Here is a 20,678-nt window from a genome sequence, read left to right as displayed (position 1 = left end):
AGCCCAATGCGGACTTGGACTCGATCCTAGGACCCTGGGATCATGACCTGAGCCAAAGGTGGATGCTCAACCACTGAGCCAGCCAGGCATCCCCCGTTTTGAATTTTCAAGGCAAAAACAGTTTGGGCCAGCCCTCAAATTGTTGTAAATTCCTGAAAAACTCTTAGGCCCTTAGCCCAGGGACCCTGCATTTCCTCTTATTGTTCCCTGGGAAGTCCTGGCTAGGATGTCAACCTCCTTCTTCAGGAGCTCGAGTCTGGTAGGGGCTAAGATGCACTCACAGATAATGTCATAAACACTAAGGGTAAAATTAACCGGAAGAAGCGGACTGGGCCCTAAGCCTGCAATGGGTAGATGGCTAGAAGGCCATCTGAGCCCTGGATATCCCTCCTGCACGGGGACCCCTTCCTTCCCAGCCTCTCCCTTCCCAGCCCACCTGGCTGGGCTAGGCCCAGAGCACCTTTTCCTCATCTGCCCCTAACCAGGATTCAGCCACTTAGCCAGAGAGAACTGCCACCCAACCCTTTGGCAGAGCCTCAGGCAAGAACAATAGAATGGCTTCAAACCCCGGGCGCTTGAGGTCAGGTTGCTCCGCCACTTACTGTGCGGCCAGATGCTGAGGATGACTTCCCTGGTGCTGCTCTGCTCAGGCCTGTGCATCCATGAGCTACCGCCCTTGTCCACGGAGGGAGGATCTTCTAGAATCTGACTTGGCCATCAGGATTTAGGAGGACAAAGGGCCCCAGCCAGGGAGGCCACCCATTCTCTTCAGGGCACCCACACTCTAGGGCTGTGTACCCACACTTCTCTCTGAACCAACTTGGGAACCCAACCTCTTGGGGCTGAAAAGCCCTTAACAGCCACTAGGCCAACTGGCCCTACTTCATTTCACCCAGTGCTCAAATGCCCTCCAAATACTTCAATTTCTTCTAAAGCAAATCCTGACTATATCCCCCAATTTCCCAAAAAGGCATCACAATCCAGTTTTTGTTTGTTTTAAAAATACCACTGCAGATGCACATTAGAAGCCCAGACATATGGTCTCCCTCACTCATGACTGGTCCTCAGTAACTGCCATCAGAAGGAGCGGACACAGGGAAAGCTACCAAGTGCGCTAGACCCAGAGCAGCCTGGAGGAGGTGAGCCGGTCTCAGCTCCTCCTCCAAGCACCCCAGTGCTGGATACTTCCTGGGCAGCCAGTGAGCTCCTGGCTCAGCAGGGCACTCTTCCGCAGCTAGGATTCTGCTTCTCACCTGTTTCCACCACAGGGTATGTGTGAGAAAGGTCTGTGATGTGCTCCCTCCCTCTTCCCCTCACGAGCCCCAAAAGGACACTCTGTTTAGATGGAACTAGCTTTGCACTGTGGCAGTATTGTAGCCATGCGGTTTATGCAAGGCCCAATTATTACTAATTGAAAACTTGGGGTGCCTGGGTGTCTCAGTCAGTTGAGCATCCAATTCTTGGTTTCGGCTCAGGTCATGATCTTGTGGGTCCTGGGATGGAGCACCTAGAGCCCTTCACTGGGCTCTGCGCTCAGCAGGGAGTCTGCTTGAAGATTCTCTCCCTCTGCCCCTCCCTCCCAACGTGCACACTCTGTAATAAATAAATAAAAAACAAATAAATAAAATATAAAAAAACAAATAAATCTAAAACAAAAATAGCATTTAGATAGAACTAATCATGGTGACCTTCGCTGCTTCTAAAACTTGTCCTAACATTCTAGATTCTAAAGTCTGTTAAGAACCCATCCCAGGTGTGGAGGCCCTGACAGCTAGTCTTTGACTGTCACCGCAGTATTAGGGGACCCTCCCTGTGGAGATGTGGCAATGGGTGTACATCATTAGCATATCCTGAGCCCCCTTTTGTTCAGCTGTACCCCCGGGAAGTCATTTTCAAATTACACATGATAGCCCAGGGCCATTGCCTTGTGACATCACAGACCCAGACCTGAAAGGAACTCCAGTGTATTTGCTGCCCACTTAGAACAGAGGTGGCAGGGCTCAGGGAACCTTCCAGCTGAGCTGGGAGAGGTGTCACAGGCTTAGAAATCCTGGATGGCAGGACCAGAAAGCCCCTCAGGAAGCATCTTACCCAATTTCCCCACCTCCTGGCTCCTGTTTTGAGAGAGAGCAGGGAGCCCCAAGGCCATGTCCCGAGGTCACACTACGAGTATTTGCAGTCAGAATCAGAACCCAGATCTCTGAAGTTTCAATAGGACCTTCATGCTCTCAGTGTGTTTTCCATCTCTGAGTCTTTGATTTTGCAATTTTTTTTTGAAAGTAGTCTCCGTGCCTAGTGTGGAGCCCAGCACGGGGCTTGAACTCACCACCCTGAGATCAAGACCTGAGCTGAGATCAAGAGTCAGACGCTTAACCAACTGAGCTACCTAGGCGCCCCGCCTTACAATTCCTTTCTTTCCCCACCTCAGCAAGATCATCAAGCTCACACGGGGTATCCGTTTCTCCCCAGTCCCAGTGTCACTTCAACAGAGGGGTCCCAGGAGCTAGTTACAGAGACTGTTCAGATCAGATCACTCCAGCCCCCTCATGCTCCATTCTGTGAGGGCGCAGCTGCCTTGCCCTGACTCACATCCAGATCTGCCCGGGAAGAGCCTGCCACCTGCCGAGCCTGCTGGTGGCGCTCCCTTCCCACCGGAGGTCTCGAGGCATTGACGTCTGGGTGCTGGGAGAGGCTCTTCCTCAATCAGCCCAGCCTGTCCTTTCTGCTTGTTCCTGCGCAGACCCCAGAACTCCTGCCGGGTGCCCATGCTCTCTGCTCCTTGGGTCTTCTCATGCACCAGTCCCTTGTGCAACAACACACCTCCAACTTCTCAGACTGCAAACCTGCCTTTCAAGGGCCGGCCCAAGTGACTCCTCTGGGGAGCCTTCCTGGATTTCCCCTACCTCACCCCGTGGCTCCAGCAAATTCAGCAGCCCCCTCCTTCGCATTTCCTCAGCACATTCCTACAGTTGAGCTCCTAACACAGCATACAGGAATGACTTTTTGTCTCCCAGCCACTCTGTGAGCTCCCTGAGGGCAGGGACTGTGTCTGCAAAACCACACTGTAGCCCAGAACTGGCACTGTCAGGAAATGTTTGAAGAAGGACCACATGTCTAGCCACCTGCTGTTCCCCCCGGCTGTGCCTGGTATTCATTCCCCGTCAGTTCTGTTCCTGGTGTGGCAGAGTGACTGGGGGCCACTAGAGGGCAGCAAAGAGTCAGGAACAAGCAACAGGTGGGCGCCAGGGAGCCCAGGCTGAGCTCCGAAACACGCAGAGGGAGCCTCAAAAGCTCGCAGGTCAGGGGCCCACCAGAAGCTCCGGTGACAGGGAAGAAAGAGCTAAAACCAAAGGCCATTCATTCTCTAAGCAAACACTGAGCCTGATGCTTAGGCCTGGGAGGCACTTGGGGAGCACAGTCCAGTCCCCCTCTCTCTCCATGCTTCAGGCCCTCCACCAGCTACTTCCTGATTTCTGGGACCCTCCCCACCTCCCACACCTGCCCATTTGCCTATCTTCAGTTCTAATTCGGGGAAGGGTCTTTACACAAGTCTCTAAAGGGGGCCCTCTGGCTCCCATCCACCGGTCCTAGCCATGCCTTTCAGAATTGTGTAGAGTGTACTCTACCCATGGTCCACATGCTAAATGAAGCCCAGAAAGTGGAAACCGCATGTCTGATCACATAGTGAGTCCCTGGCTGAGTTTGGCCATAATCCAGGCTTTTGTCTCCCTGCTGGACCCCCACTCCCCCAAACCTGCTTGGCTTCCACAGAGCAGGCCTGCCCAGCAGTGGAGGCTCAAAGCCACCGAGGGGTTTGCTATAGAAAGACAAAAGAAGCCCCCCCCCCCCCCCCCCCCCCCCCCCCCCCCGGGCTGGTGCTTCAGTAACATTACAACTGTCATTTCAAATGATTCTCGGAGGCACCTGGGTGGCTCAGTGGCTGAGCGTCTGCTTTTGGCTCAGGTCCCGATCCTGTGGTCCTGGAATGGAGTCCGGCATCGGGCTCCCTGCGGGGAGCCTGCTTCTCCCTCTGCCTGTATCTCTGCCTCTCTCTGTGTCTCTCATGAATAAATTAATAATCTTTTTTAAAAAATTTGATGATTCTTAAAAATAATAGGCAAGGGTGACTCAGACGGAGCTCGTGCATAGCCAGACAGCCATCAGTGTTGAAGCCATACTCCCTCCATTGTACCCCTCACTTTCCTTGAGGAACTCCTTCTCTCTCTCTGGGCCAGAGCTTGGCCCTAGCGCTCCTGAACTGCGTTGTTACCTGCAGAGGGCCTTGCCTGGATGTCTGTTTGGCCTCTAAAAGTTGACAACTCAAATCCCAATCTTGCTGGCCACCAGCCTCCTCCTTTTCAACCAGCTCCCTTTCCTGCCAACGTAATTTACCCAGATGTGGGCTAGCTGGGCCACGCTCCACCCACGTCAACCCACCCTAGCCACTGGGCTCGACTCCTGCTCCATCCCGAAGCCCCTGCCCTCCTTTCAGATGGCCAACAACATACAGATCCTGCAACAGGAGACCCTTCTCAATGTTACAGATCCTGCAACAGGAAACCTTTCTCAATGGAACTAACCCCAGGTGCCTCTCCTCGTCTTCAAAGTGTGCCTCCACTCCTGCTTGGCAACACTCTTTGTGACTGGATTCTTTTATTTTCCCATTGATCCGTGGGCTCCATGGGCCATTGAACTCTGCTGGAGAGTCCTCAACCTGATGCCAGCATAGGTCAGGCCCACTGCAGGCATGCCAGCTAGGTGTCTTTTCTCAGCACCACACCCAGCTCAGAGCCCTGAATGAACAACAGTCATCGTCATCATCATCAACACTTGCATGGCACTTATTATATGCTAGATAAAATTCTAAGCATATTACATAAATTACATCATGTAATGCTCCCTTTCATTTCCATCACTCCCATTTTATAGATGAGGAGGAAACAGGACACAAAGAAGTTATGCAGCTTGCCCCAAGTCACACAGCTGGTGAGAAATAAGATGGTGATTCAAAACCAGGTGATCCGGCTCCAGGGTCCATGCTTATAACCACCCAGCCTCCCTAGTGCACCCTGTGGCTGGGAGATGAGGAAGGCAAAAACCACTAAGTAAATTCCTTCACTTGTGCTTAGTATCGTGAATGAAAAGAACAGGAGACTTTGTGAGAGGAGTGATGGGGGTCCTGGTTTAGATGGTGTGGTAGGCTGGGGATCCCTGGGTGGCTCAGTGGTTTAGCGCCTGCCTTCGGTCCAGGGCGTGATCCTGGAGTCGTGGGATCAAGTCCCACATCAGGCTCCCTGCATGGAGCCTGCTTCTCCCCCTGCCTGTGTCTCTGCCTCTCTCTCTGTGTCTCTCATGAATAAATAAATAAAATCTTTAAAAAAAAAATAGATGGTGTGGTAGGCAGAATAATGCCCCACCACCATCACCAAAGAGGTCTATATCCTAATCCCTGGAACCTGTGAGCATGGCAGGCTATATATAGCAAAGGGGAACTGCCAATTAGCTGGAAGCTAAGGAGATTACCCTGGATTATCTGGGTGGGTCCCATAAAATCCCATGAGTCCTTATAAGTGGAAGGGGGAGGCCAGAGAGAAAAGTAGAAAGATGGCATCACAATAAAGATTCAGCCTGACATTGCCAGCTTTGAAGATAAAGCACTGGGGCCACGAACCAAGGAATGCAGGGAGTATCAACACACTGGAAAGGCAAGAAGACAGTTCTCTCCTGGGGCCTCTGGGAGGAACACAGCCCGGCCAACACCCTGACTTTAGCCCACCGAGATTCATTTTGGGCTTCTGACTTCCAGAACCATAAGGTGATGGATTTATGTTTTAAGTCACTAGTTTGTGGTCACAGATTACATGAGCAATAGAAAATTAGTATGCATTTGTTACTGGGAAGGGCGCTCTGAGGTGAGACCCACAGTCGGGAGAGGGCTGGTCTGTAAGACCAGCAGAGAGGGGCTGAGAAGCTGCGCCTGCCTCTCATTCCTTCTGCCAGAGTCCAGTGGGCATCTGCCTGCCCATCTCTCCCTATTGATCCATACCTCCTCACTGGCCTCAGGTTCCTGTTCTATCCACCTTCACCCCCTTCTTTATGAAAATAAAAGCCATCAGTTAATTGAGCAATTTACTTTTTAAAAGATTTTATTTATTTATTCATGAGAGACACAGAGAGACCTAGCAGAGGGAGAAGCAGGCTCCCTGCAGGGAGCCCAATGTGGGACTCCATCCCAGGACTCTGGGATCATGCCTTGAGCTGAAGTCAGATGCTCGTTAACTGAGCCACCCAGGTGCCCCTAACTGAGCAATTTAACTGAAAAGCACCTAGAAATGATGTACACCACTACATGGCAAGTACAGTGCCCAGGCCAGGAGGAACGTGCTGTGCTCCTTCTAGGGCCTCCAATAAGCTTCTCGTCTGCTGCAGCCCAAGGAAGGCAAATAGGACGTGGTCAGGATTTCCTAGCACTCTGGCCTAAAGCTCCTAAAGGGGCAGCACAAAGATGGCACATCCCTGATTAGGTCATCTCAAATACGGTTTCCTGACTGCTTAGACTAACTGAAGCCAAAGGGAGCCTAGAAATTTTAAGAGTTTTGGGGATCCCTGGGTGGCGCAGCGGTTTAGCGCCTGCCTTTGGCCCAGGGCGCGATCCTGGAGACCCGGGATCGAATCCCACATCGGGCTCCCGGTGCATGGAGCCTGCTTCTCCCTCTGCCTGTGTCTCTGCCTCTCTCTCTCTCTCTCTCTCTCTCTGACTATCATAAATAATAAAATAAAAAAAAAATTAAAAAAAAAAAGAAATTTTAAGAGTTTCAAATGCCATGTCGATATCTGTTAGCTTGTACAAATATCGCCAGGCAGGAATCAAGTACTTCTACCGATCAAGACACTATGGAATCTTTGGCGCAAAACTTTTCGTATTTGCTAGGAATTGATGAAAATAAAACTGAACTGTATCCACTCTGAGCTGATGTGTGCCCTCTTTGCTTTATTCAGTGTAAGTGATCGATATACAGATTTTGCAGAAATGGAATCAACAAATACCAGAGAAGATTAAGAAGACTCATTATGCACACATGGGAAGCCAGAAATGTCAGACAATGAACACCCTGATGGCGGAATCAGGACTGAAAATACAGAGTCCAAGCCAACAAGATGGCATTTAATACGGAAAAAACGTAATGCCCATTTTTCTCAGGGCCAAAAGTTCAACTGCCCAAGTACCCTCTGGAGGCAGTTCCTCCTCAAGGTGTCCTAAAAGCAAACTTTATACGTGCAAGTCTTCCCTTAAAAGAAAAGGACGCAGCCAAATTTCCTAAAACCTAGCATGGAAAAAAACAACTTAGAAGATCTCTAGGTTCCCACTGCATTTGCTGCTAGGGGAGGCAGGACGACTGTTCCATATAGTGAAACAGACCATTACCATGTTACAGCTTCAGACCAACGCAGGTTAAACAATCTCTTACAGCCTTGCTCAATTTGTTTCTCCAAACTGTAGCAACTCCACACTGGCTGTGTTGAAGGCTGTGAAATGGTATCGCCTTTAGCACAGCCACAATCAATGAACATCTCCAGATTCAGAAGCCCAGGAGATACTGAATCAGAAGTCTGAACAGGGACACCTGGGTGGCTCAGTGGTTGAGAGGCTGCCTTCGGTACAGGGCATGATCCCAGGTCCAGGGATCGAGTCCCACGTGGGGCTCCCTGCGAGGCACTTGCTTCTCCCTCTGTCTCTGCCTTTTTCTGTTTTTTCATGAATAAATAAATAAAATATTTAAAAAAGGGGGATCCCAGAGTGGCTCAGCAGTTTAGCACGTGCCTTCGGTCCAGGGTGTGATCCTGGGGTCCCAGGATCGAGTCCCACATTGGGCTCCCTGCATGGAGCCTGCTTCTCCCTCTGCCTCTCTCTCTCTCTCATTCTCATGAATAAAATAAAATAAATAAAATAAAATAAAATAAAATAAAATAAAATAAAAAATTTTTTAAAAAAGTCTGAACAAAGTTGAAATCCCCAAACAGGTTGTGGTCTATCCATGCCCTAATCTCTAGAACCTGTGAATGTTACTTATATGGACCAAAAAAAAAAGGGAGGGAGGAATGGGGGAGGGGGTTCCCTTTATAGATGTGATTAAGGATTTTAAGATGGGAAGATGGATCCCTGGGGGGCTCAGCGGTTGAGCGTCTGCCTTCAGCCCAGGGCATAATCCTAGAGTCCCAGGATCAAGTCCCATGTCGGGCTCCCAGCGTGGAGCCTGCTTCTCCCTCTGCCTGTGTCTCTGCCTCTCTCTGTGTCTCTCATGAATAAATAAATTCAATCTTAAAATAAAATGGGTAGAGTATCCTGGATTATTCAGGCGGGCCCTATGTATCCTAACCAAAAAGGGAAACTTGACCCTTTCTGTGCTGTGAAGTTGGAAGAGAGAGACCCACAGGAAGGGATCTTTCCCTAGAACCTCCAGAGGGAGCACAACCCTCGGCTCCAGGACTGTGCAACAAGTCATAGGAGCTAATCCACAGTTTAATATTCATTTTCCCTGCCCCCCTCCCCTGACACCACACACAAAAGGACCTATTATGTGCTAGAGGACTGTGAGGAGTACAGAAGACAAAGCAGAGGCCATGGCCTTCCATCCAGTGGTATAGCTAACTGGGCCACATCCAGTGGTATAGCTAACTGGGCCACAAACATGCTGGGCCATGGGGTATAGCAAAGCCAAGTACCAAGCAGCCCCCAGAGGGGGGCAACACCAGAGGGCTTCATGGGCAGGTGATGTTTCTACTTAGCCTGAAGGGTAAAGTTGGATCCCAACAGGCAGAGGAAGGAAATAGTATAAACCAAGGTCAAACAGACCAAAGAGTGACACTAACCGATAAGAATGTGGGGCATGCGGGGAACCAGGGGGCGGTCAGGAGAGGGGTGAGCTGGGACAGCTGACCAGAAAGGCAAGCTGAGGCCAAATCACGTGATGCCTGAATGGCAGGCCCAAGACCCCTCTGCTGTGAGGTGGGCCCTCTTTGTTGTGTGCCAGCCCTGGGGGCCCCATGCCGGTGGGCCAGCAGTGCCCCATGAAGCCATTTCAAAAACAGCTTTGGCGATCATATTGGCAAGGAATCCCAAAGATGTGATAGAGTTTGGACCCTGAGAACAGGAACTAAGGGCCATGGCCCCAAAGCATGGAGTCCCAGCCCTGACACTGGGTCTGGAAGCGAATGAGTACCCGGGCTGTATAAGAAGAGAAAGCAAAAGGAGAAGAAAGGGAGAGAGTGGGAGGCAGACTGGGGGCTCCCGGCCAACACGCTGGTGTTCCTCCCTCCACATCGTGGACCCTCCCTCCATGCCAGGGGACCTCGCCAGCAGGCCCACCTGTGGTAGCACCTGTCCGGCTGGCTTGCTCAGGCCTGTGATTCCTGCTGCTGCAGTTACGAGGCGGGAAATCGCCGTGGGTTCCCCCTGGGAGTTCCGCCGCCCACGGCCATTTGTATCTTGAGCCCAGTTATTAGGGCTGGAGAAATCACGAGGGCCGGGGACAGGGCAGGCTCTGTTTGGATAAACTCAACAAAGCTCAGCCGCTTCTCTGAACTTGGCCTCCTTGGGGTGTGTAGTGGAGAGCCAGGGAGGCCAGGTGGGTGGTCTCAGCCTTACCTGCCAGAGTACCCTTGGGGGAGGGCCTGGGGCGGCTGCCTGGCCCTGGGCCATCCCCATCCGTGAGCAGCTTGGTGATGGAGTGAGAGCGCACAGAGGCAGCGCAGTAAAGGGAAGGACCCAGATTCAAGCCTCCCACCTGCAAGCTGTGCCGCCTTGGGCGATTCCCTAACTGCTCTGAGTCTCAGCTTCCCCTTTTGGAAAAATGGGGATTCGATTCCTACCCAGCTTACTTCAGAGAGTTGGAACAATAAAGGGTTCCTGGGAAAGCACTCTGCTTTTTGCAAAGTGCTATGGAAGCGTGAGGGGCTGTTAGGGGGAAGGACCTGGACTCCATCTCCCAAGAGTAGGGGTGGGAAGCGGTCTGGGTCCCCCTGCCTCTGTTGGCCCTGTGCACACTATTTCCCTATGCTCTGCCAGTAGCCCATCCGGCCAGCAGGAAGGCAAAGGCTCTTTGCAGGTGTGAACCTGGCAGGCCTCCCTGGCACTGGGGAGGCCCAGGGCAACAGTACACGCAGAGGCCATTTCCCATATGTCTCATATTTAAAAGTCATAAATCAAGCTAACAAACCGTTAAATGAAATATGCTCTGTCCTCCTACCTTGTTAAATACATCTTTGTAACAACCTGGAAGGCCAGGAGTGAATTGAGAATTCTGGGACTCCTTTGCATCTGTGCCAGGACCTGGCTGCACGTGGAAAGCCCAACCAGGCTGTAATTTGCCCTGCTTCCCTTCTCAGACCTAGGTTCTCTCATCATCCTATGGGGACTCACATGTCAGTGTGAACACCCAGTCTCAGACTCAGTTCTGTCCATCCCCCACCCATCCTCGGGCCCAGGCCGCACACGCCCGTGACATAGGCTGAGGAAGAGACTGGAAGAGGAGCAGGACCCCTAGGATGGGCTAGAAGGGGGAGCTTCAGCACCAGGTAAATGATTCAGAACAACAAACAATACTGACCCTTAAAAGAAGTTTAACAACATCCAATCCGGTCCTAATATCCCCCCTGATTTGTTTAAACATCTTTGAAAAATGATACTTTGGGTTTCCTTGCAATGCTCATGCCCTTAGTACATAGAGAGCCAGCACCATGATGATGTGTCCTCTTTCCCCACACCATCCTACAATGGAAGGAACATGGTGCCTCCTTTCTAAAATGTCTTTTTTTTTTTTTCCTAAAATGTCTTTAAAGAAACTGACACATTGCTGGCCCGAGGGGATGAGGTTTCTGTGGCCACAGGGTATTCAGTTTAGAATCAAGTGACAAACCCACCAGCCAACACCCCATGTGTCCTGAGCACATGGTCCTCAACCCCAAGGAGTAAGGCTGCTGAGAACACCTGGGGGTGGGTGGAGCCTCCTGGTGTTCACCTCACACGAGTTGGGGGGGGGGGAGGATGGAGGAGGACCCCTACTGAGCACTGGCCTGGCAACCTCTGGCCAGGTCTCGCACCCCTCTGTGTTCAGACTATCTTGTGGCCACCAAGGGGCCGTTTGAGTGACAGTCAAGGCCCCCCCTTTCTGGGTTCATGCTGGCCCCACTAAGGCCCAGCTGCGGAGAAAGAGACTGAGAGTGCAGACCTCTGCCTCATTTATTCAGGTCCACTTCTCAGAAGCATAGAGGTCACCCAGGCTGTTTGGGGGGATGCCCCCCCGAAACCCTGTCCACTGCCAGCTATGGAGACACCAGCAGTGCAAACTCACCAGGCACCATTCCTGTCAGCGTCGGTGCTGAGTAGCTGCCCTGTCCGGCGGGGGGGACGTGCGGAGGGTACCCGGGGAGGGTCGTGCTCGCCAAGTCACGGCCTGAGGAATCAAAGCAACAAATCACGGGGTGAGTGTCTCCGCGGCCAGCCGCTCATGTCCACGGCTCCTGGGACATCTGCACATTTGTCACGTCTGGGCGCCAAACGCCAGTGTGCCCCACCTCCCTCCCGTCACTCATGCATGCAAAGACATGCATGTGCACACACACACACACACACACACACACACACACACACACACACACAACCCTCCAGCCACGCTGGCTCCACTCAGCAGGAACCCAGGACAGCTCGGCTGCTTCCCTGGGGAAATGGAGCTCAGGCCAGCTCACCTTGCGAGAGCTGAAGTAGCACTCGGACTTCTCTCCCCCTCCACGAACCTTTGCTTCTGCTATGCCTCTGCGCAAAGCACCCTCTCCTCCAGCTTCACGCAGCCGCCAAACACCACTGACCTTTGGAGGCCAGCCCAAACACCTCCCTCCTCCCACCCCACCTCCCTCCTCAGACCCTACAGCTGTGTATCTGGTCCTTACTAAATCCTGCCTCCTTTGGCCCAGAGCTAGTCATTCACCCAACAAAGGCGCAGGAAGTGTACCTCCTCGTACCAGCCACTGTTCTGGGACCTGGGACGTGGAGATTAAGGCCTCAGCCATTGGGAGCAGACACTCTGGTGGGTATGTGTTCACCTCTTTGCAGGCTGCCAGCTTCTGGAGGGCAGGGGTGACACCTCATTTATCCACCATCGGGCCTGGCACCCGGTAGGCCCTGAGTAAACACAGAACGAATGGAGTGTCCAAATGTGCTGGGTTTCACGCTGTGTGGGAGAAACCCCAGGAAGCAGAACTCTGTAAGGAGATGGCACCGAGAAAGTGTAAGGAAAGTGGAACCTTGACCTCCTCTGAATGTGGGCACCGAAGACTGGGTGAGGGCAGCTCCTGACCATGAAGAGCCAAGCCAGGTCCCAGGAACCTCTTCTGAGGCCCAGGGGGATGGTGCAGGCATTACCACAGGTAGCTGACTCTGAGCTCAGCCCCACTAGCAGGTGGCCCAAGGAGAGAGCACCTCTGAACAGCACTCCCCAAAGAATCCAAGCCAGCACACGGTATGGGCTGTGAACGTTCCCCAGATAAACCAACAGCCTTTCCAGTGCCAGTCATTCAAAGGCTGTCCAGCCAACAGCCAGAAGCTGCCTCATTTCACAGGGTTCCCCTTACCTTCCAGAACCTTATGAAACAGCAGGCATGTGGCTCCCCCCTTCCCTCTGCTCACCACCTCCCTGGCTTGGGATTGGGCATCTCAGCTTGTGATAAGCATCACTCATGTCTCTTCATTTATAATAAAGGTGATTTAAAAAGGTTTTCCCCCCAGCCCTCTCCTGCCTCCTGCCATCCTCCTCTGAGCCAGCCCTCACTGCCCTCTGTGGCAGCTCTTCTCTCCAGAGAGTAAACTCCAGGGTCAAGTACTTGTACAAGGTCAGAAAGGTAGAAGCCCACAAATATTTGTTAAGTGAATGAAAGAAGCGGCCCTGCTGGAGCAGCAAGAGCTTTCTGGAGCCCATAAGGGCCTCTCCGTTTGCAGCCAAGAATTGGTGAAGGGAGGGCCCTTGAAGCTCTTCTTAGCCAACCCCTGTTGCCATTCTGTGGATGGAAAAGCTGAGACCCATGGTGGGTGGGGAGCAACTGGCTCAGATCCCACAGGGAGCAGGAGGTAGAGCAGGTACTTGAGCTCACATTTTGTAACATCAGCCCAGGACCCTCCTCTACCTTAAGCAGCATCATGGTAGAGGTGGGAAGAGCACTCACACCCGACACACAGCCCTCTCCACCCTGTCACAGAGATTTGGTGACCCGAGGGCTGCTAAAAAGGGTAACTGAGGAGTCAGAGTGAGCCTAAGAGTCAGACTAATTGGTACAAGGCTGTGAGACATGCAGAGAAAATAACCATGGCTGGAGCTCTGATAGGCTGCGGAGCTCCAGCCCCAGCACTGCCCCAGGCTCACACCCCTGATGATGACAACAAACCATAAATGCAATGACAGAGGTCACATGTTTAGCCACTCCCTCCACTGCCATGGACATACACCTGGCTATGCTCTGATCTTGAGTCCAGAGGATCCACGTATCTCTCGGCTGAGACACCCAGGCTGAGCCTTACCTTCAGGCCACACTGTCACCATTGCTTATTGGCTCTGGCATGCAGAAGAAAATTCAACTATGCAGTTTTTGTGGATATGTGTGTAGGCATAGGAGCCAGGACCACATCAGAGAGAGGCCAAATCTGTCTCCTGAAAGATAGATGGCATTATCCTGATAGGAGGCAGCCTGGTGCAGGAAGTTTAAGGGAGCCAAGCCTCATAAGGCCCACATCTGGTTGCCTGAGATGGGAAAGAGGGTCTTAGGAAGAGAAAGGGCTGGACCAGGGACACTCAGCTGTTTTGAGGCAAGGCTAGGACTGGAAAGCAGCTCTCCTGCCCCTAGGACTAGATTCTTTCTTCAACAAGAGTTTGTGCCTTTGGTCAGAACCCCAACAGTTTCTGCCAGTGTTACACATGCTTTAAAACCTTGATCCCTAAAGCAGAAAATGCAATGCTTCACTAAAGCACTCAACTCAAGAAGCCAGATAAAAAAATAAAATGGGGTACTTGGATGGCTCCCAGTATGTTAAGTGTCCAACTCTTGACTTCAGCTCAGGTCATGATCTCAGGGTCTTGATATCAAGTCCCACACTGGGCTCCATGCTGGCCATAGAGCCTGCTTAAGATTGTCTCTCTTCCTCTGCCTCTCTCCCTCTTTCCCTCTCTAACAACAACATCATCATCAACAACAACAACAACAACAACAAAGTAATGAAATGAACTAAGGAAATCAGGAGGAAGGAACCGATAAAGAAAAAGTAAAATATAAAGAATTAGGAAACAGAGAAAAGCAGATACAACAATAAATGCACCCAAAAATTATTATTGGAAAAGACCAGTAAGACAGACAAACCTAGGGCAAGATCCAAAAAGGAAGACGCAAATATCAAGAAAAGGAATGAGGAGAAGGTACAACCAGGAGCATAGGAGAGATGATATTAAAAAAAAGCAAAGATACTCTACACTAATAAATGTGGACATCTCAACAAAAGGGACAATTTTCTAGGGAAACATGAATAGCCAAAATTAACTCAAGAAGGAGAAAACACGAACAGCCCAATCACTTTGGCAGAAATAGAAAATTCTTTTTTTTAAATTATTTTTTAATATACGATGTCCATTTAGCTTTCAGGCAAGTATCTTCTCTGTTTTTGTTTGGGGCAAGTTCTTTTAAACCTTCAAAGGACACATACTTTTGTTATTAAACTGTTCCAGGATATATAAAGCTGAAGAAAATCTTCCCAATTCATTTTTTCCAAGCTAACATAATCCTGATATTAAAACATAACATAGATGTTTCAAAAATGAAAATTAAGGGCTAGTGTCACAATTTATTAATATCCATGCAAAAAATCTACGGTCTCATTGATCAAACAATATTAGCAAGAATAATATACCATGAACAAATAAAGTTGATTCCAAGTATGCAAGGATGATTCAGTATTAAAGCCCTGGTTGGAAAATCACAGTAATGGATCAAAAGTTGAAAACCATATGATTATATCAAAGCTGTGGGAAAGGCATTGGCTAAAATTCAATACTAATTCCTTGCAATACCTCTTGGTAAATAAGAATTGAAATATACTTCTTTGATCTGGTACTGATCTTAAATTTTGAGTCAATGTCATACTTAATTGGTGAAATACTTATAACATTCTTTATTAAAATCAAAAACTAAAAAAAGTTTTAGCCAGTACAAGAAGAAAAGATAGAGATCCAAGAGGAATTAAACACTATGAGTGGGGAAAACACCAAAATGATCATTAGCTGGGGAGATTGTGAGCCTGGAAAATTAGTTCATCTACTAGAACCAGTGACAAGGTTTGGTGAGACAGCTGGGTAATGGATACCTAGAATCAATATCTTTCTAGATTCAGTAGCTCCCTACCACCTATCCAATCAAGTGCAGATTTTTCAAGTTGGCTTCCAAAGCCCTCCTCTGTCTGTGCCCCCAACCTATGAACCTTCCAGCCTCATCAACCCTGACTTCCCCCAGGGCCCTTCCCCAAACCTGCTCTGCCCTACCCCATCCCCACACCACCTGTGCTCATGCTGTTCCCTTTCTTACTGCCCTTCTCTCATTCAATTCAACATTGCATCCAATCTCCAAATTCTGCCCGCAAGAGCCGTTCCTCTTCTGCAGGTCCCTCTGCTCCCCACCCTGTCCCTGTGCAAAGGGAGCATCAAGCCAGGGGAACAGATAAGCTGGGGGTGGTGTTCATGATGAGAAGACAGCACTTACTTACCAGACACTCTTTGACACGCATTAACTCATTTTATCATCCTGTCAACTCCGTGAGCCTCAAACAATGATCATGCCCAAGAACTGAGGAATGGAGAGATTAAATAACTTGCCTAAGGTTACCCTGCTAGGAGGAGACAGAGCGGAGATTTGAACCCAGGTGCCCAGGCTCCAGCCTGAGCTGCTTCGGTGGCAGCAGGGGATGGGTGTGTGGGTGAGAATGAGCCTCTAAGGAGGATGGAGAACTAGGAGGTTCAATTATTCAGGTTAGCAGCTGAAAGGGGTGAGCAGGTTGGAGCGAGGGAGAGAGTATGGGGTGTCAAAGACGGGCTGCTAGAGTCAGGACAGAAAGTGGTTGTCAGTGCCCACTGGGGCAGAAACTCACCAATATTAGTCCGCCAGACTACCTAGACAGGTGCTCCAGGGGGTGGGGCCGCACGGTGCCTGGCATGTAGCGAGTGCTCAGCACTCTCGATGGGGAAGCAGGACACAAAGCCCATCCAGGACCCATTTATTGGTCTTGTTACTTAAACTGCTGTGGAACTCTGAGCAGGCCCCTCCACTCGGAGCCTCAGTTTTTCCCAAATTTAAAAGAAAGCTCTTAACTCAATACTCTCCAAGAGTCCCCAAAGCTCATCCTGGTCTCTGTGTGCATATACCCAAAGGATAATTCAGCTCTGAGTAGATTTTTCTGCTCTAAGGTCCAACTGCACCCCAGCTCTAGAACCTCGGCAATCAATTCTGTAATGTAATCCTGTTGCCTGGAGGGCTAATATGCCCTCCTTAGGACAATGGCAGGCAGTTCTCTGAGCTTCTAGCCTCAGTGGGGGCTTGGATCAGCTCCAGCAAGGGTTCAGGCCCTGGCCACCACACCATGAATTCATGCCATTCCTGGTCCCTCCTCTCAGGCCATTAGGGTGGTAGCGAGCAAAGTGAGGACCTGACAAATGGCTATCCTACAAATAACCTTGCCTCTGAGTTCCCTGTTGCTGGAGAATTCCTTTGCATTACCCATAGCTCCAATTTCACCCACCAAATGTCCCTATGATCAAAGGCTTGTGGCTGCATTTACCTTCCTTGGACTGGCCATAAAAGCAGAGTCTGAGTTATCACTTGTGGTGAACAGTAAAAGGGAAAGACGGACTGTGTCTATGACATCTCCAGCCTCCTGAGCCCTCCTACTCTGTGCCAGACACTGGGATAGGCTGTTCATGAACATTATTCCATTTAATCCTCACAAACTTAAAAAGTTCCAATAAACTTAATGAGATCTTATGGGGAAGTCACAGGGAGGCTGACTGCAGGTCAATATAGAAAGGAAGGTAGCAGAACACGGCAATTAAGAGCACCCAGTCTGGGGGTACCTGGGTGGTTCAGTCTGTTAAGCATCTGCCTTTGGCTCAGGACATGAACTCAGGGTCCTGGGATGGAGCCCCTCATCAGGCTCCCTGCTCAGTGGGGAGCTTGCTTCTCACTCTCCCTCAGTTCCTCCCCCTACTCATGTTCTCTCTCTTTTTCTCTCTCAAATAAATAAATAAATAAATAAATAAATAAAATCTTTAAAAAAGAAAAAAAAAAAGAGTATCCAGTCTGCCCAGGCTTGGATCCTTGCTTTACCACTTACTAGTCATGCAGCCTTGAGAGGATTTCTTAACCATTCTGAGCCTGCATTTCCTCATCTGTAAAATGAGGATAATAGTAGCCAACACTTATTTAGAGCAAACAGTAGTTAACACTTAGAAAGCCAGACACACTCAAACTCATTGATTCCCACAATAACTCTATTCGAGAGCTACCTATTATCCCTATTTTACGGAGGGGGAAACCAAGGCATAGGAAAGTTCCAGTGTCTGGCCATAGTCACACAGCTGGTAAGTAAGGAAGCCAGGTTTTAAACGCAGTCAGTCTGGCTGGCAAGTTTGCACTCTCCACCCTCACACTGTGCCACCCGGCACTGGTAACAGTAACACGCCTCTTCCACGGGGTGCTATAAGGAGTCAGTGAGACGGTCATGCCCAGCATGCAGCATGTGCTAGCCCACAGCAAGCACCTGCAGAAGACTGAATTGTGGGCTCCAACCCCTCAACCCACTGTGATAACCGTCTTCTTGAAAAAGAAATGGTAATCTGACACCAAAAATATAGGGAAAACATATTAATTATTAAGTATTAAACTTTTTCAGACCGGGGAAATTCAGTTTTATGAAAAAGTAAAAAGAAACTTCCTCCTATTAGAGGCACAGTGTGCTTGTTGACCCCCTCAGTTCAGGCTCAGCCATGTGCTTTGCTTTGGCTGATAGGATGTTAGCAGACATTCAGCAAGCAGAAGCTTGTTATATGCTGGGTGTCCCAACACCACGAGAATAGGCCCTGGCTAGCCAGGTGCCAAGAGAAAGAAGTCATGGGGAGCCCAGATGGACTAGCCTACAAATGGAGCCAAGCCCAGCTTTGATTAGCCAACCCCCAGGTACATGAACAAGAATAAATGATTGTTGTTTTAAGCCCCAAATGTTGGGGTGGTTTGCTAAGCAGCAGTATTGTGGCAATAGCTGATTGACACAGGACTTCATAAATGTTAGCTGTTCTTGTTTTCATTGTTATTCTCTGCTTGAGAATACTCTGCCTGGGACTTTCTAAGGACATCTGTCTAAAGCTGAGCAGAGGATGGACATCATCTGCTGGGAACCCACAAAGTAAATTTAACCCTCACCTTTGCTTTGATGCCTAAAAGGATTCTCCTGACACTGAGCTGAGGATTCTATGACCCTGGAGTGTATGAGCACTTTTCCCCTCTCAGTCCCTGCCCTAAACATTTCAGGCATGTCTCCAGGGCTGGGGGTTTTAACAACTGGCCCACACAAGACAACGAAGATGTGATTGCTCCTTTGTGCTCTAATTCAGGCCTCTAGACTCAATGGGACGTCAGAATCGATGCTTCTGAAATCAATATGACTTCAATACACACATTTATATCTTTTTTTTTTTGCTAAGGAAGAAATGATTTATATCATTTGCAATGGCACTGAATCTTATTGATGGCATGTAATACATTTGCACACAGTGATTTAGGTTTGTAACATAAGTCTTTCTATTAATAGCACACAAGTACATCCTGGACAATTCATGTGTTGCTTCCTCTTTCCAGAGAGAATAATCAAGACTTGGCCTTGGTCAATGAGTCCATATAGTAATGGCCTTAGAAATGAGTCCACACAGACCTTCTGTCAATACAAAAGTCTTTGAGATAGACTTAGTTTAAAATAACTCACTCTTTTCAACCCCAAGTGGAAGGAACCTATCCCAGTTATATGAATGAGGAAACTGAGGTTCAGAAATGAGTTTTGACTGACCTAAGGTTGTAGAGTAAGTGGTAGAACAGGGACTTCAACTTACGACACATGACTTCTAGTTAAATGCTATTCTTGAAGGATTACTCAAAATGCCCCCCTCAAAGGGACAAGCCCTGCCAGATTTTTTTTTCCTGCCAGATGTTAAAACAGTCTACAAAGCCTTCATAATTAAAGGTGTGATACTAGCACATGAATAGATAGAAAGCCAGTGGAACCGAATAGAAAGTCTAGAATAGACCTAACTATATATGGAAATCTAACATACAACAAAGGTAGGATTGCAAACCATTTGAGCAAATACAGACTTTTTATTAAATGGTGTTAGGATGACTGGAGAGCCATTTTTGAAAAAAAGATAAAATTGATGGATTCTTCATACTATATACCAGAATAAACACCAAATGAATCTGAGATATAAATGTAAAAAATAGGAGCACCTGGGTGGCTCAGTCAGTTAAGCATCTGTCTTCAGCTCAGGACATAATCTCAGGGTCCTGGAATCAAGCCCTACATCTGGCTCCCTGCTCACAGGGAGCTTGTTTCTCCCTCTCCTCCCTGCTCAAGCTCTCTCTCACTATCTCTCTCTCTCTAAAATGAATAAATAAAATCTTTCTAAAATGTAAAAAATAAACTATGCATATACCAAAAGAAAACACAGGTGAATTCCTCTCCCATGTGCAAGGAGAAGCTTTCTCACCATGACTCAAAATCAGATAGATGCACACATCACATACAAAACTTAACTCAAAATGGGTCAAAGATCAAAGCTAAAACTATAAAACTCACAGAAGAAAACAGAGGCATAAATCTTCATGACCTTGGCTTAGGCAATAATTTCTTAGATATGACACAAACAAAAGAAAAATTAGATCAAGTGAACTTTATAAAAATTTAAAACTTCTATGCTTCAAAGGACATCATCAAGAAGGTACAAAGATGACCTAGAGAATGGGAAAAAATATTTGCAAGTCATATATCTGATAAATGACTTGTATCTAGAAAATTAAAAGCACTCTTATAGCTCAACAATAAAAAGACAAGCAACCAAATTTAAAAATGGGCAAAAATCTGAATAAAAAAGATCTACAAATGGCCAATAAGTACATGAAAAGACATACAACTCATTAGCTATCAAGGAAATGCAGATCAAAACCACCACAAGACACCACATCACACCCACTATAACCAAAAAAGTTATGACAAGCATTGACCAAAGATGTAGAAAACTGGAACACTTGCACTCTGCTGGTGAGAATGTAAAATTGTGCAACCATTTGGAAGAGCTTGACAGTTCTCAAAAAGTTACGTGTAGAGTCACCATGTGACCCAGCAATTCCACTCCTAGGTATATGCCCAAGAAATATGAAAACTTGTGTTCACACAAAAATGTGTATACAAATGTTCATTATTCATAACAGCCAAAAAGTGAAATCAGTAGCTACTATCCCTATATACCAAGAACTTGTAAAAAGTAAAGGTAAAAGGTCAAAAAGTCCCATAGAAAAATGGGCAAAATTCATGGACAGAAAACTCACCGGAA

General features: G+C 48.7%; 1 protein-coding gene across 2 annotated transcripts in view; it reads right to left on the bottom strand.

Annotated features, from left to right (window-relative positions):
* The window catches only part of PAX5 (paired box 5), a 195,485-nt gene that overhangs the window by 34,276 nt on the left and 140,531 nt on the right, over positions 1-20,678 (bottom strand). For both annotated transcript variants that reach the window (XM_072727915.1, XM_072727916.1), the window contains one exon: positions 11,352-11,453. In XM_072727915.1, the coding sequence (XP_072584016.1) occupies positions 11,352-11,453 (102 nt within the window). The remainder of the gene's footprint in view (positions 1-11,351; positions 11,454-20,678) is intronic.

Source organism: Vulpes vulpes, chromosome 12 (assembly GCF_048418805.1).
Source record: "Vulpes vulpes isolate BD-2025 chromosome 12, VulVul3, whole genome shotgun sequence".
Classification (NCBI taxonomy): domain Eukaryota; kingdom Metazoa; phylum Chordata; class Mammalia; order Carnivora; family Canidae; genus Vulpes; species Vulpes vulpes.
Note: the sequence above shows the minus strand (reverse complement) of the source record. Positions and strands in the feature narration are given on the sequence as shown.